Source organism: Melozone crissalis, unplaced genomic scaffold, assembly GCF_028551555.1.
Source record: "Melozone crissalis strain CALT ecotype California unplaced genomic scaffold, PUWL_Pcris_2 ptg000005l_1, whole genome shotgun sequence".
Taxonomy (NCBI): domain Eukaryota; kingdom Metazoa; phylum Chordata; class Aves; order Passeriformes; family Passerellidae; genus Melozone; species Melozone crissalis.
In genome coordinates, this window is record NW_026535783.1 from 2,408,268 (window position 1) to 2,422,959 (window position 14,692).

The 14,692-nt window shown below is 38.1% G+C and overlaps 1 protein-coding gene across 1 annotated transcript in view; it reads right to left on the minus strand.

Annotated features, from left to right (window-relative positions):
• Positions 1-14,692, minus strand: part of MEGF10 (multiple EGF like domains 10) — an 86,364-nt gene that overhangs the window by 51,793 nt on the left and 19,879 nt on the right. The window contains exons 3-5 of the mRNA XM_054287317.1: positions 12,563-12,664; positions 11,778-11,878; positions 6,751-6,843 (exon numbers count right to left, since the gene is read on the minus strand). Of these exons, the coding sequence (XP_054143292.1) occupies positions 6,751-6,843; positions 11,778-11,878; positions 12,563-12,664 (296 nt within the window). The remainder of the gene's footprint in view (positions 1-6,750; positions 6,844-11,777; positions 11,879-12,562; positions 12,665-14,692) is intronic.

Consider the following 14,692-nt stretch of genomic DNA (forward strand, 5'->3'; position numbering starts at 1 on the left):
TCAAAATGCTATGAAAATGACACATGCATATTAATAAAAACTCCTAATTTTCCTTCAGAGAATCACTCATAATAATTACAAAATACCAATGTCTTTCAGTAAAAGGCCTACTTTACCTACATCCCAGACACAAAAATGCATGGAATTTTTTTTTTTTTTTCAGAATGCCATTTCTATTGGATCTGGAATTTTCTTTCAGTCCTTTGTTTCTCTCTGATTGCATTTGTTATACTGTAGGCCTTTTAGCCTGTGGCGTATTTTTCATTGTTACTTTTTGTTTTGTGTATAAGAAAGGATTTTTATTCAAAACGCTAAGCTTAAACTTAATTCAGGGTTTTTTCTTGTTTACTTTATAAAAGCCTTTTGATCCGTGAAGTGGAAGAACAATGAAAATGTGTTTTTCAGATCTCATGAAAGACTGGAACTATATGCCTTTCACATGCCATAAATTTCCAAGACTCTTTAAAGTGCTTTGGACAGCAGAACACAAGGATGGATAATTGATAAGGAAAACACACACAGATGGTTGTTGGTGTTCATTTTATCATGTTACTGAGATAAAACCTGTTAAAAATAATTATTATTATAGGAAAAATTTTAAGAACCTGCTTGTACTACATCCTTCCCATGACCTGATTTTGCACAGATATCTTTGTAGAACCATAAGTTAGGTTTTTTTCCTTTTTTTTTTCTTTTTGCAATGACGTGAAGGTCATCTTAATTGTTTGTTTTTTTTTTTTTAAACTGGCCACAAATGTTATCCCTCACATCCTTGAAAACCTACTAAGCAAGCCACTGAAAATATATAAGCTCACCAATATATAAGGCAGATTGAAATTAAATCAGCACTAAAAATACTTAGGCACTGTTTGCAGGGGAAAAAAAACCCCAACACCGACCTTAGTCAAAAAATCAGCTTAGACAAACAGTATAAATTATTGGGTTTCCAAAACGGTGAAAAGCAGAAATGAAAAGTTTCTCTGGTCCAGAAAAAATTTACAAAGCAATAAAACTATCACCATTTACTTAAAGGAATGCCTTCCTTTAAGTATATCTCAATATAAGTAAATTTAATAACTCTGTGTTGTAGAAAGCTTTTTTTTTGTTTCTACTTTTGCTTAAGGAGTGATACTGTAATTAAGCAAAATTCTAACACATGGCCATAAAATCCATTAATTTCCCTAGGACTTCCAAAGCAAAATGGCTCACAGCACCAAAGATACACTAAACATAAGAACATTATTATTTCAAATGCATAGTTGTACTGAACCTCCAGACAAGCAGACATCCTATGTAGCCCTGGAAATTCTGATGCTACCTACCACAGTGACACTGCAGTGACTGTTAAAATTGAAGGTGATGGCAACTTCCGTTAATATCTGTTTTTCCTATTTGCACCTCATCTGACTTGCTGGTGGGTTATTTTCTCAACTCAAAGACATTCAGCCTCCTTAAAGGGAAAAATGAAGTGTTCAGCTGGAAAAACTGAGGAGAAGTCAGTCAGGGAAGTTACAGCAGCAATAATTACAGAAGAATTATAGGCAGTGAACACAGGGAAGCCACATTAAATATGAACAGGTCAAGGTTAAGATTGTCTATGACCTTCTGGCACTTTTGTTTGGGAGCTGGGCTGGGGGCAGTTCTGCGTTACTTGAACAAGCCATTTCTCTACATTTTCCATAAAAGTAAAAAGCTGTCTGCCAGGACACTCTGCAGTTTTGCCTGTGTGTTTACCAGCTCCCAAGTTCTGGGAACCAAGCCTTCCTAATGCAAGGATGTGGTTAAAACCAGAACTTATTTCTGCAGCCTGCTGGACGGCCTGGAAGACTCAGGGATGAGCTAACTCCCTGAGCGTATCTTGCAAGCTGCATTGGTCAAAAAAAAAAAAAAAAAAAAAAAAAAAAAAAGAAAGAAAGAAAGAAAGAAAAAGGGAAAGGGAAAGCAATGTCCTGGCCCAGAAAAAGCTCAGTTTAGGAGGACTCTGTGCCATCAGTGTGCAAGGTGGCTCCAGGCAGGCTCCACGGAGGCTGTCTCTGCACCTCTGCAGGGTTAAAGGAAATCCAGGGCTGCACTGGGAAACTGGCACTGCCATGGCTCACGTGAGTGTCCCACACACAGCAGTGCCAAGGGATCCAGTTTCTGCCACGGCCTGCATCTGCCAAGGCCCATGAAGAAAACAGCGAGATTTTCACGGAATTTGCGAACTTTACAAAACACCCACTGCTGTGAAGGAAATCTGATAGTAGCAGAGCTACTGTGGTTTAAAAGTTACCTTAATAAAGCCCATTTAAAGGTAAAGGTTTCTCTGAGGTGCCAGCCTTAGACTTGCAGCTTAATGTATTAAGGAAAAATCCAATTTTCTTCTCATGCTTCACAAAACCCCGGAGACAAATTATGTCTTCACACCACTTTTTCTACTCCCATGACTTCAGACTATAGTCCCAATAAAGCTCTGCTAATCACCAACAGAATCAAATTACAAATTAGAACCCAGTGATTCAAACAAGTATCAAGATTACTTCAGCATAATAAAAATGGAACAATCCCACTCCCATATTCACAAACATTGTTTGGTCATTAATCAAGGACATGTCTTTCCCTTTTCTGCTTTACCACTCATGCCAGGGGGGGATCACAAGGCTATAACCATTTCAGACCAGTCAGTGTAATATTGATTTTTGCCTCTGCTCCAGCTTATCCAGAAAGTGTCCTATTGATTTTGAAGGAATTATCTGCGGACTGCTAGGCATGAGAAGAAAAAAACAAAATGAGTGTCCTGGTTGTGGACAGGACACCCCCTGAACTGCACACCCACTCAAAACTGACAATCAGGTCAGGTATTATCCATTATAATATAGACAATAATACAAATATAAATAATATCACAGATCTATAAATAATATAAATAAATAATATATATAAATAGATATAAAGGAAATTATTCTGAACTTCACACTCAAAACTGACAATCAGGTTCATGTATAATCCATTTTAATATAGATAATAATACAAATATAAATATAAATACTAGCATATAAAAATAATATAAAAAAATAAATAAAATTTATAAATAGATATAAAGGAAATTAATCTGAACTTCACACTCACCCAAAACTGACAATCAGGTTCATGTATTATCCATTATAATATAGATAACAGTATAAATATAAATAATATCACATATCTATAAATAATTTAAATAAATAACATTTATAAATAGAGATAAAGTAGTGTTGTAGGAGTGTGAGCAGGAAACATAAATTACAAATGTACAATAGGGTTTGATCATCTCCACATCTACACAGACATTAGCACATAATTCAACTATTAGCAAAAGTTCTACAGAAGACTATTCTATTCTCAACCTGTACTCAAAAGCAGTCTTAAAAACAACCCAATCACACACATGCCAGTTAAAAATTTGAGAAAACAGTTTAGTTTGGGAGGCAAAAGTTTGTGCCAGTTTGTTTGTTCTTCAATAAAATCTATTTGTTTAACCTACATTTATCACTCTATGCACTTTTGTTAATACTGCACTTGTCCCTAGCCCAGAAATGACCAACTTATATTCCTGGAATTCACAAGTATTTCTTCAAGGGGGAACTTATGGATTGTGCTAATTCACTTGCTCCTCTCACTCAACACATCTTCTGTCCACTCCTTTATCATGACTATTGTGTTCAGTCAATAAATCTGTATTGGAATAAATTGTTTTGCATGACTGTCATCTCTCCCACCAAAATGCAGTGATCTGCAAAGGACTGATCTCTTGATCCAAGTGGTGTTTCCTCTCAGATATATCCACATTATCATCACTTTCTTGATCCACCTCACACTGACTTCCATCACTGCAAGCAAACACTGTCTAATACACTCTACTTCCTTTAAATAAAAAGAAAACACCTGAAGAAAAATTACACCTTGTGCAGAAATGTTCCCCAAGGTTGCATTATTTAATTAACAAAACTGCTAAGCCACAACTGAGGTTTTCCTTGTTGAAGAATAGATCCAATCCTGCTTCCCACTCAGCTGGGATGTAATTTTTTCAGAAAGGCAGAGGATGTGGTGAGGAGCAGAGTTATAGTCTGGGTTAGAAGTGAGCACTGAAAAAAGACAGGCTCAGCACTCTGGTCAAGCCTTAGGCCTCCTCTCCCTAAACTGAGAGCAGCCACTAACCTAAACCATTCAGGAATTGGCAAGGAGTCACAGCAATAAGGAGGTAATATTTGCTACAAAAGGAAATGGGAGTCACCAAAAAAATTTATTCCCTCCTTGAGAAACAACAGATAAAAATCAGTTTGGGGGTTGGCAGATGCTGTAACAGGACTAAATCTGTTCTCCGATACTTGCAGATAAAATTCCTTTGTAAGGAGAATAAACAATTCCAATAGAGATGGGACAGCAATTTGGAAGAAAATGTTTCTTTTTGCAGTTTTACAAAATGTTTGGTCCCTAGGTAGAACAGTTCCTTCCCATATGTGTGAATCCATGAAAATGAACAGATGACTGCATCTGGAAGTTGGCCTAATACCTCACACTTTGAGGATAATACCTCTTTTTGAGACAGGGCATTTTATCTGGTCATCAGAAGCCATAAAATCCCTGAACCTTTGCTTTACAAAGACAATGGCCTGTCTTTCAAATATGGTTCCACCATTCAGGTAAGTAATGAAAGTGATTATTTGATGGACATTATTACAGTAGGGCAACATGCACATATTCCTACTGAATTAATAACTTGCTATATAAAAAACCATTATTTTAAAAAAGCACATATCTTTATTTTGTATCACTGCACCTTTCTGTGACTAAAGCTAAAACCAAGTTGGGGATCATGCAGAAAATACAACTAAAGGCAGAGCACCAAAATCTTTTGCGTAGGGCAAGCAACAAGAAGGCTCAGAAAGCCAAGCCCCTCTCACTTTCTGCTATTTCCAACACTATCCACTACTCCTCAATTCAATTTGACCTGTGCTGTAGCTCTTCAGATAAGGAGATCATGGTCAGATAGCAGCAAACGTCAGCTCTCGAGCTCAGAAGGACAAACGAGGGAAATCAGCAACTTTCTCAGGTTTGTCCACGCAGAAGGGGATAAATCCCAGAACAAATGTTCCTGTAGCACATGCACAGGAATATCCCCTTCCCCAGCCTACCCCCTTCTCCTAGGGCTACACCAGTAATCCCAAAATAATTCTGGCAGTTCCAGGTAGCCCTAATGTCACCCAGGAGCCTTTAGAGGATCACCAGCCTCTCCAGAGATCACTGTTCAAAAGTACACAAAAGGCAACCAGCTGAGAAAAAAGCAGAGGAAAAGAGCTGGAGGCGTACCCAGAGTGAATTATGCCAGACAGAAATCCTGCAAGAGGAAGGGTTACTTCCAAAGGCAGATTTAGAGGTTCCTGTCTCATCTAAAGCACACTTTCAGGCTTGAAAATCTCAGTAAATAACAGTATTTTTGCAATCTGTGCTAATGATTCACATTTCTTCTGCATGTATGATTAGTTACAGAAGAGCTTAATGCATAAGGTTTTCAGAAAGAAAGATAGCATGTTTTGACAATTTATTTTGACAATTCGGTACATTAGATTAAGACCAGTCTTACAGCAACACTCTGTTGTGAAAGAACAATGGCTCTTTCAGTTTTATGCCTTATGCAAAACTTGGGTGTTTCTTTGGAGCTATACATTAATCCCATGTAAGCGTGCAAAAAAACTACACAACAAATGTAGTTAATTTTAAAATAGTTAAATTCTTCCTCATGCTAACAAATATGATGCTGGAGCAACAGATCAGTTCCAGATGAATTATGATAGCAACATGTTTGAAAACTGAAGAACATTTCCCCTTTTTTAAAAGAAAGATAATGGGAGTTGTTAATTTTATAGGAATCATGTACTAAGTAAATTAGCAGTGTAATATCTTTGCAATTTGTTTGTTAGAGATTTACAAGGTCTATGGACTTTAATTTGTAAATACAATTGTTTTTATTGTTGGCTAAAATACATTTCTTTCAACTGCACAATCACTAGCAGAGACCCACCTTGAACCTGATTGTATCAAAATATGTGGTTTTATGTTAGCCTCAAAAATACATTTTTAAAGATCTTAAAAAGATAGCCACAAGGCTGGAATAAATAAAGAAGTATAATGAATTGGAAAATTACTCTGAGAAACTGTATTTCAGAAGAAAAGATAATGATTTGTGTTCAGCACAATTCTACTCTCCTCATCTCCTGCACATGCAAAGGGAAAGGAGAAGGAAGTGGGAGAAATTTGACCAGAGTACAATGGAAAGACATTGAGAGTTCAGGGAGTGAAGAGAGAAGGGGAAAATGGTTGAGTCAGTGTCAGAGTGAAAAAGGAGGACAGAGTTGCTAGGAAGGCTTTCCTCATAGCTTTTAAATGTGACTTGGCACCATCAAACTTCACACGTTAGTGAAGTAAAAACTGTGAGATTTTCTTACATGTAAAATAAAACTATGTCTTTACTCCAGATACTGTGCAATCTGCATGTCTCTGAGTACATAAAAAAAAAAAAAAAAAAAAAGAAAGCTCATTAATGCTGCTACGTGGGAACAGTGTTTGCAAGTAAATGAAGAAAAATCAGGTTACACTGAGTAACCTGATAACTCAGAAAAAAGCCCTGATCAGAGAGCAGAAGCCCAGAACAGAACTGATGATTATCTGCCCAAAAGAGAGGACAACACCATGGAAAGAGTACTAGACAGGCAGAAGCAGGTGAAAACTCACCACTGGAGCAGTTGGGTCCTCCCCAGCCAGGCTCGCACTGACAGGTGTTGGGCGCAATGCAACGGCCATGCACACATTTATCAGCACAGTGAGCTGTCAGAGAAGGGAATTAAAAAAAAAACAATTACAGAACTCCTACCACTGGGAAAAATATTCTTTAAAATACTCTAAAATAGTCCTAACCCAGTTCTTTCGTGTCTCAAGTACCTCTTAAAAGCAAAATAAATACCAGTGTGTTTGGTGGCGTCTATTAAAAATATATTTCACTTCAGTCTCTTCCATTTCTCCTAAGTTTGAAGAATCCAGCTAAAAATGTGTTAGTATTACGCAAATAGTTCAGAGGAAATGGTCCAAATTTAATGAAAAAAGAGTCAAAGTATGATCTAGGCTGGAAATCCATCTGACTGTGGTCCTGGGCAAGAGGCTCTGGCTGGCCCTGCCTGAACTTGGATGGGATGACTTCCACAGGTTCCTTCCCACCTCAGCCATCCTCTGACCCTCATGCCAAGAAAAAAGAGGGGAACTTCAGCAGGCATCCAAAGAAATGCTCTTCTGCAACAGCATGGATAAAGTAAGATTTGCAACACACCGACATTTTAGTATCAACTTTTCCAAATGATTGCACAGTTCAATTGAAGAACATAACAGTGACAGTGATTGAAGTAAAGCATGACATATAAAACTTATTAATCACTGCAACCTTTATTCTAAGTGCTAAACAAGGTGCACTTGAATTTATTTTCTTTTTTATGATTCGCAAACACGTTTCTAAGATAAGTCCTTCTTTGAAACAGACCTTTTGTTTGAAACATCTAAGAAAAAACTGAAATTACTTTGATATCCAGCATTATCAATGCCAGAACACAATACACCCAAGAGGAAAAACCTCTGACTAGCAACAATTTGCTGTCATGATATTAATCACAAATTACCCCTAATTTTCCAAAATACATGTGCTCTAATAATTTCCTTCCACTTTAAATAACAATAAAACTTAGAAAATGTGTGCAGGATGAGATTTTTCTTTGTACCAACATTTCCAGAGAAACTGGAAATCTGACTGCTATATAAATGAATAAAAAGTTAAAGGGAAAAAGACAAAGTGCATGTTAAAAAGAAGTTTCATGGGGCTACATATGAATCACTGGGGTTCTGAATGATTGAAACTATTCTAGAGTAATTAGGTATTTAGGTAAAACACTTGCAACTTCTGGGTTTTTCTCAATTAAAGATGATGAAGCACATTGGTCATCTTTACATTTAGTGTGTCCAAGAAAAAGGAAAACCACACAAAGATCAATAAAATAAAAATTTTTGATTATACGGGATCCCAGCCATTAACTGCTTATTTTTACACCCTTCAGTTTTAATTCTCAACTATTTCTAACAAGCTGCTTTTCAGACGTGCATTAAAATGATCTTCATTAGAAATCAACAGGGACAAAAATAATTTTTAAACATTTGATGAAGCAAGGCATTAACACAGAGCGCTGTTGCCTATTTATGTGTTGTGGAAAGACTGAGTTTAAATAATACATCACAATTTTCCATTAGTCTCGTAACTTGACGTGAATCACTTGCATCTTTGGAGATTCCTTCCTAGTTAGTGCTGCCTTGGGCCCTGGGGCTCGCCACAAACCAAATGTGTGAAACCCTTGCCAGCAAGCCGTGAGGCAGGCGCAGGTCACTGTAAACACGCAGTGTGAGCACTCGTAGGAACAACCCAGGGAATGCAAACATCCCCAGCCCGCATTTCTGAGCACTGAGCCCTACATACAATGAGGCAACGCTCCACCACCTCCTCTGTGAGGCAGCTGGAGCAGAGCAGAAAAATAAATAAGTTGCAAGAAACCAGACCTAGCTCCTTGCACTGCTCCTCATGCCCGCGCTCAGAACATGGATCCACACTCTGGATAAACATGAAAACCTATTCTCCAACCAAAAGAAATTATTCTCCAGACACCTTCTGGGCTAAATGACTCTTGGCAAGTGAATCCTACATCTGTAAGAGACAGCACATGTTAAAAAAGAATATTGCAGTGGACACGGAGATGAGAGAACCAAAATTTACTACACAGAGCTACAGAGGTGAGGACAACATAAAAATGAAGCTGAAAAGATGTGAATAACACCAGGAGCAGATGAAATAGTTTCTGTTGGTTTTCTATGGAATTGTTTGGCATGGTATTAAAAAAATGCTTATATGCAGGTGTAGATGACAAACTTAACATGAAGGGTCTTCTTTTTTTTACTGATGAGCGTGAAGAAGCACCAAAAACTCCCTGGCAGCAATTGCCATGTTTTCTTTTTTTTTTGCAAGAAAAAGCTCAATTATTGCATGAAAAGCAATCTGGGTTTAGTCTTGCATGTTGGCTTTTACATCTTATTTGCCCTTTTTTTGTGCTTTATTGTTCTTTCAAGATCTTTTCCACACTCTTGCCTTCATTATCTGATGTTTAAAAGAAAACTTGAAAAAAAGTATTTTTATCTTTGATGTAAGTTTATGCATGCATTTTAGGATCTGTTTCTTTTTCACTTCAAAAAGCCAGCCATAAACCAGTTAACATAAAATTGAAACACTTCCTACATAATTATGCACATAAATTAAATGACTGCAAGGTTTAGCTCCAACTTCCTCCAAATTAATTGAAACAAGCATTTGTCGTGGGAAAAAATAAATTACCTATTAAACTACACTATAAACATGTTTTTTTCAAATAAATCCCTCACTTTTACACTGTATGCTTGAACATATCCCTTGTTTGATCCTTGTTTCCTGTGCTTGATGGCTAACTGCTAGTAAAGTGAATGATATCCTGTTATATCTTAAGATGGATGGTGCATTTTCTATTTCATGTTTTGAGGAAATTCAGTATTAAGATTGATAAAAACTTCTCCATTAAGATGCTTAGAAATGTACTACGATGTTAGAAACTAAGTGAGGCAAACGTTCAAGCTGCCAGGAACAATCAGCCTTTGCTTGTGTGTCCATCTTCAAGAAAGCCACTAGAAAATGTCTTAAAACCTTTGAAATCTTCCTTTTCAGAAACATGCTAAAAAAAAAATAAATTGCACTTTTTGAAAAAGTTTCTAGTCTGTAGCTAAGCCTAGTATTCATATGCCTAATCTCCTAGGGATTGCCACTGATAGTAGCAGACAAGTGGCAGGAAATTCTTTGGAGTGACTACGAAATTCAGTCACCCACTCTGCCAGGAGTCAGCTCCTTAACACAACTTCACAGAATTACTGTTCTGCCCTTGTATCCACATATAAACTGCATTTAGATTACCTCAGAAAGTGCGTCAGGTCCAAACATAAGAGTAAAATAACAGCTTGAGGTCCACTTCACCTACTGCTCTACAGAGGTGCTGGCAGTAGTGGAGACAGAGGCGAGAAATTTGTGCGTTATTTATATCCTCTGTGAACAGGAGTTTCATGAGGACAGCACAAAGCACATTTTTTTAGTGAAAGTGAATGAGTACTCACTAAAAAGATAACTACACTCTTATAAACAGTCCAAGTACTGACTGCATTTCATGTTGGAATTAAAATTAAAATACACTTTCATGTCAACCCACCTAAAGACAAAATGACACAGATTCCTATTATTTTTGAGAAGCAGCAATGAAATTTCAATTAATGCAATGTCAAGTCATACCAAAACCATCTAAACAGTAGACCCTTCTAATTTACGTTTCTAAATTGAGAAGTCAAATAAAGGAACAAACAAACAACAAAATATCGACAACAACACAAGAATTTTAACCTTTTAGAGGCACCTTACATTCTTCCACTAGGTAAAGAAAATAATCTACACAGCATGAAAATAAAATTGGAGTAATGGAAATGCTCCAGCTGGAGATGATGAAGTATGAAGGTCTCTCTCTTTCTTCCAAAGTCAAATAACTGCAAACTCAGCTACACTGAAGGATCTGTATTTTCACATAATTTAAAGTCTAAGGCATTCCACAATCACTTCAGAGGTCACAGCAGGTATGTCCTGAGTATCATAATCAGGCATATTTTCATGTAGTAACAGGAAAAATTAGTATGTCCAATGGTATTTGAACTTTTCAGGTCCTGAATATCATTGTGTTAACACAATGAATTTACTACATATGCTATAGCTGTGTAAAAGCTGCTGTCACATAAGAGAATCACCATCACACCTGTCATCACATCACGAATCAAACTGTAGCACACTTCAAAAAGTATTCTACCTCATAAAAAAATAAAATATCATTATTCACAAATGCTGCATAATAACCAAATGTAGTCAGAAATTGGTTCTTGTAAGTCTAATATATACATATTACCAAAAAAAAGCTAAATGCATTGCCAATCTGATATATTAGTTTATTATTATCAGATATATTAGTTTTCTAAAAAAATATTTTGACCTTGCTTTTGCACAAGCAGAAAATGTTTTGAATCAAAGCTTCTTCTTTTCAAATTCCAGGACATAAAACACGTTCTTATCAAACACCATTTTAAGACCTCCCCAGGTCTGCACAAGGCCAAACGAGAGAGACAAAGAACTGAGCCAAGGGTGCCTCCAGACTCCCCAGACACAAATTTTCCCAATTTTGGGTTAGATAGAGGTATGTGCCACCATAAAAAGGTGCTGAGACCTCCAAAGATTTGTTACAGACCTCTGTACCCCCAAGAGTGGCTCAGCATGAGGATCTGCTGGGGTCTGCTCCAAGGAGAAAAGACTTCCACGTCCCTCATGGTTTTAAACCTTGTGTTTAAAACACTGATGCTTGCACAACGCATTTTCCACACGGTCATTAGCCGGAACCACATGAAAGCTGGCTGGCCATGCAGACACCTAAAATCCAACCATCCTGTCACCTGCATCTGCCCAGCCTCAGCTGGCTCCAACGAGAGCTGCAAACACATCGCTGGCGAGTACCTGAGCTCCTGCAACCCAGCCTCCACAGGCCACCCATCAGAGGGGAGCCACACCAGCACAGCCATGATGGAGTTTCAAAGCCAAAACAATGATAACAAGAAGCTGAACTTACGGACACACATCTCCCTGCTCTCGTAGAATCCAGGGCAGCACTGGGATTTGCGCCTGTACATCGTTTTCTCACCATGTCTGTAGGCAGTGCGGTAACTGATCCTAAAGAGAGGAAGGAGTGTTTGTCACATACCTTGGCTCAGAAGCACCACAGGATGTGTGCTCTTACACATCTTAAAAAAACATTCAGGTGTCACAAGAAAAGAAATAAAGTGCTCCAAGTGGCCTTGATTTATCCGTCGCTAATTTTAAGAGTCCAAGGGGTTTCCTGACATGCCTTAGGTTCATGGGTGGTCAGAAAGCAGGAAAAGAATGGGGAATTTTTCACTTGCGATGGTTCATACTTATGGGCATATTCCTCTGAGGAAAATGCTCTTTACAGATGTCACCAGTTTTTAGTCACTCAACCCTTGCTTGCTTTCTGCTTGCACAGGAAGTTTCCTTTAACAAATCCTTTCACTTTTCTTTCAAAAAGCATAAACTTACTTCTCCCAGAACACAAGGGTTCCCCGTGATATTTCTGAACAGATACACTTTGCAGGGTCTGGAGAATTTAGTTTTTCGCAAGCTGTTTGCTTTCTGTTGGCACTCCATGGGATGGTACACCCCAACTTGCTACTAAAATTTATGTGACATTGCTTGGACAGGCATTTTCCAGCTGACACAGATCACAGCAGTTAAACAGGGTGGACACTACAGCTAAAAAATCCTACATATGATGCTTGATTTTGAGTCAAGATTCTTAACAATATAAGCCAATTGACAATATTAGGATTTATACATCACCTGTGTCGTGTGCACTTGAACCAGTTTAGGATGTCAGTACAACTGGTGTAGTAAATCTGATCAAAAGGATGTGGATATGACTCTTGCACTGTAACTGAGTAACTGGGGAGAGACAGAGAGAAAAAAGGGAGATCATCAAGCAAGTCCTTTTAGTACATTTACTTAGGTCTTTTACAGAATCCTGCTACAGAATGGAAAAATATAACAAAATACTTATGCCTAAAAAAATGACACAGAAAGCTTGCAAAGGAAAATAAGCATGCAGAGAGTCATCATGTTTATACTGTGTAACACATTTGATGAAATTCCACTACTCGACATTTAAAGAAATGTAATGTCAGCCTAACTTTTCTTAAAGTGAGAATGGCGGTAACTCAAACAGGCAGCAAATGGAAGTAGTGCACATTAGGTGTTCTCCTGTAGAAACTTTTATTAATGAACTAGATACTGAACAACTAGTTACAGAGACAGAAAATGGGGTTTCTTGTATTATCACTCAAAATAGAAAAAAAGAACTTTCTGAGAAATTTCTTTTAAAATTTGACCCCTATAGGGATCAAGTTTTTAAAAGAAAAAAACTGGGCCTATAGGAAGACATCCAGTGCACTTAAATACTAAATGAATGTTAATACAGAAATACACCTGAGTAGTAATTACTGGAAAATTACATTACAGGCACACCACCAAACAGTCTACTCAGCAATCAAAATTAATGAATACTGAAGACCATAATTTCTTTTGCTTACTGGATAATTTTGAACACAGAACCACCCACACCACACCCCCAGAAATACTATACAAAATCCTACTATTATTTTTTTGCCAAATTACACAATTATACAGTGTCCTAGAAACAAATCCATGCTGAGAGCTTCCAAAGCTGTCAGTAGGACACAAGAGGAGCAGAACCCTGTCTCAAAAGGGGAAAATATTGAATCATCCCAGAAAACTCTTTGAGAGCTGTTTGTGCTGGCAGCCAGCCCTGGGTTGCGCAAGGGAGCTTGAAAATTCAGGAATGCGTGGCAAGCTCCTGCAGCAGGACTGATTCCCAGGAGCAGCCAGAACACTGAACAGCTCACCCAGCTCTGCCTCTTCTCCACTCACCCCCTCTCTGAGCCCGAGCCCCTCGTGCAGGGTGACAGCCAGGTCTCCCCATCCTGCTGTCACCATCTATGCCAAGGGGGAGCACCTCCAGAGCCACTCATCCCTGACTGCACACACCCTACTCCCTGTTTTCCTGCAAGAAGGCAAAGCAGGAATCAGCAGCCCTAATCCACCCAGCTGTCCCAGCCCAACAAAATTCCAGCGGGATGCTGGCGCTTGCCTGAGGCTCTGTGCTCTCACCCTGAGGCAGCAGGGCACTCTCTACCCCTTCTCGCCACTTGTAAAGATCATTTTACCACTGACTGAGGTCTGTTTTTTATTTAAAGCATACATCAGTGACAGTGGCAGTTAGGAGCTTCTGTCTGAGGCTTTGCCCTTTCATACTTCTGTCCTTTTGTCACCTGCTTTGGGCAGCAGCACGAATGTTGCACTGAGTTTATTTGGAGCTCTGCCCTGATTGTGAGATAGCACAAGAAGGAAAAAAAAGTTCATACAACAAAGTGGGCATGCTTGCTAAATGCATTTTTGGGTATATTTTTCCTTCTGCAGACTTTGATTGGCTAGTTTTAAATTATATTATGTAGTGTAAATAATTATACTTGGGGATTTTTCCCATTTTTTTTTCACTATGTTGTATCTTTCCCCAAAACCACTTCTATCTACAAAAACTGTAAACAAAGCACACACAATTCAGGACAGTACCACTGTAGACAAATTCCTGACTACTACAAACAGGTATTTAATATGGTGACTACTTCATATACACATTCTTGCATGAACTGTACACAGCAGCTGAGGCAGAGGCGCCAAATCCTTTACATGAAGCTGAGGTAAATTCCCAAAGAGCGTTCTTACGTGTTGGGTTTGTTTTTTAATTTTATTACAGAGACTTTATAAAAAAGTAAATACAAATTTCAATTTTCTTTGTAAAGATTCAGCCACAATAATCAAAAATAAATGTACAGTGGCTCAGCAGCACTCCCCATGACTAAGCACAAAACAGAGTTTACAGTAAGTGCAGGAAAT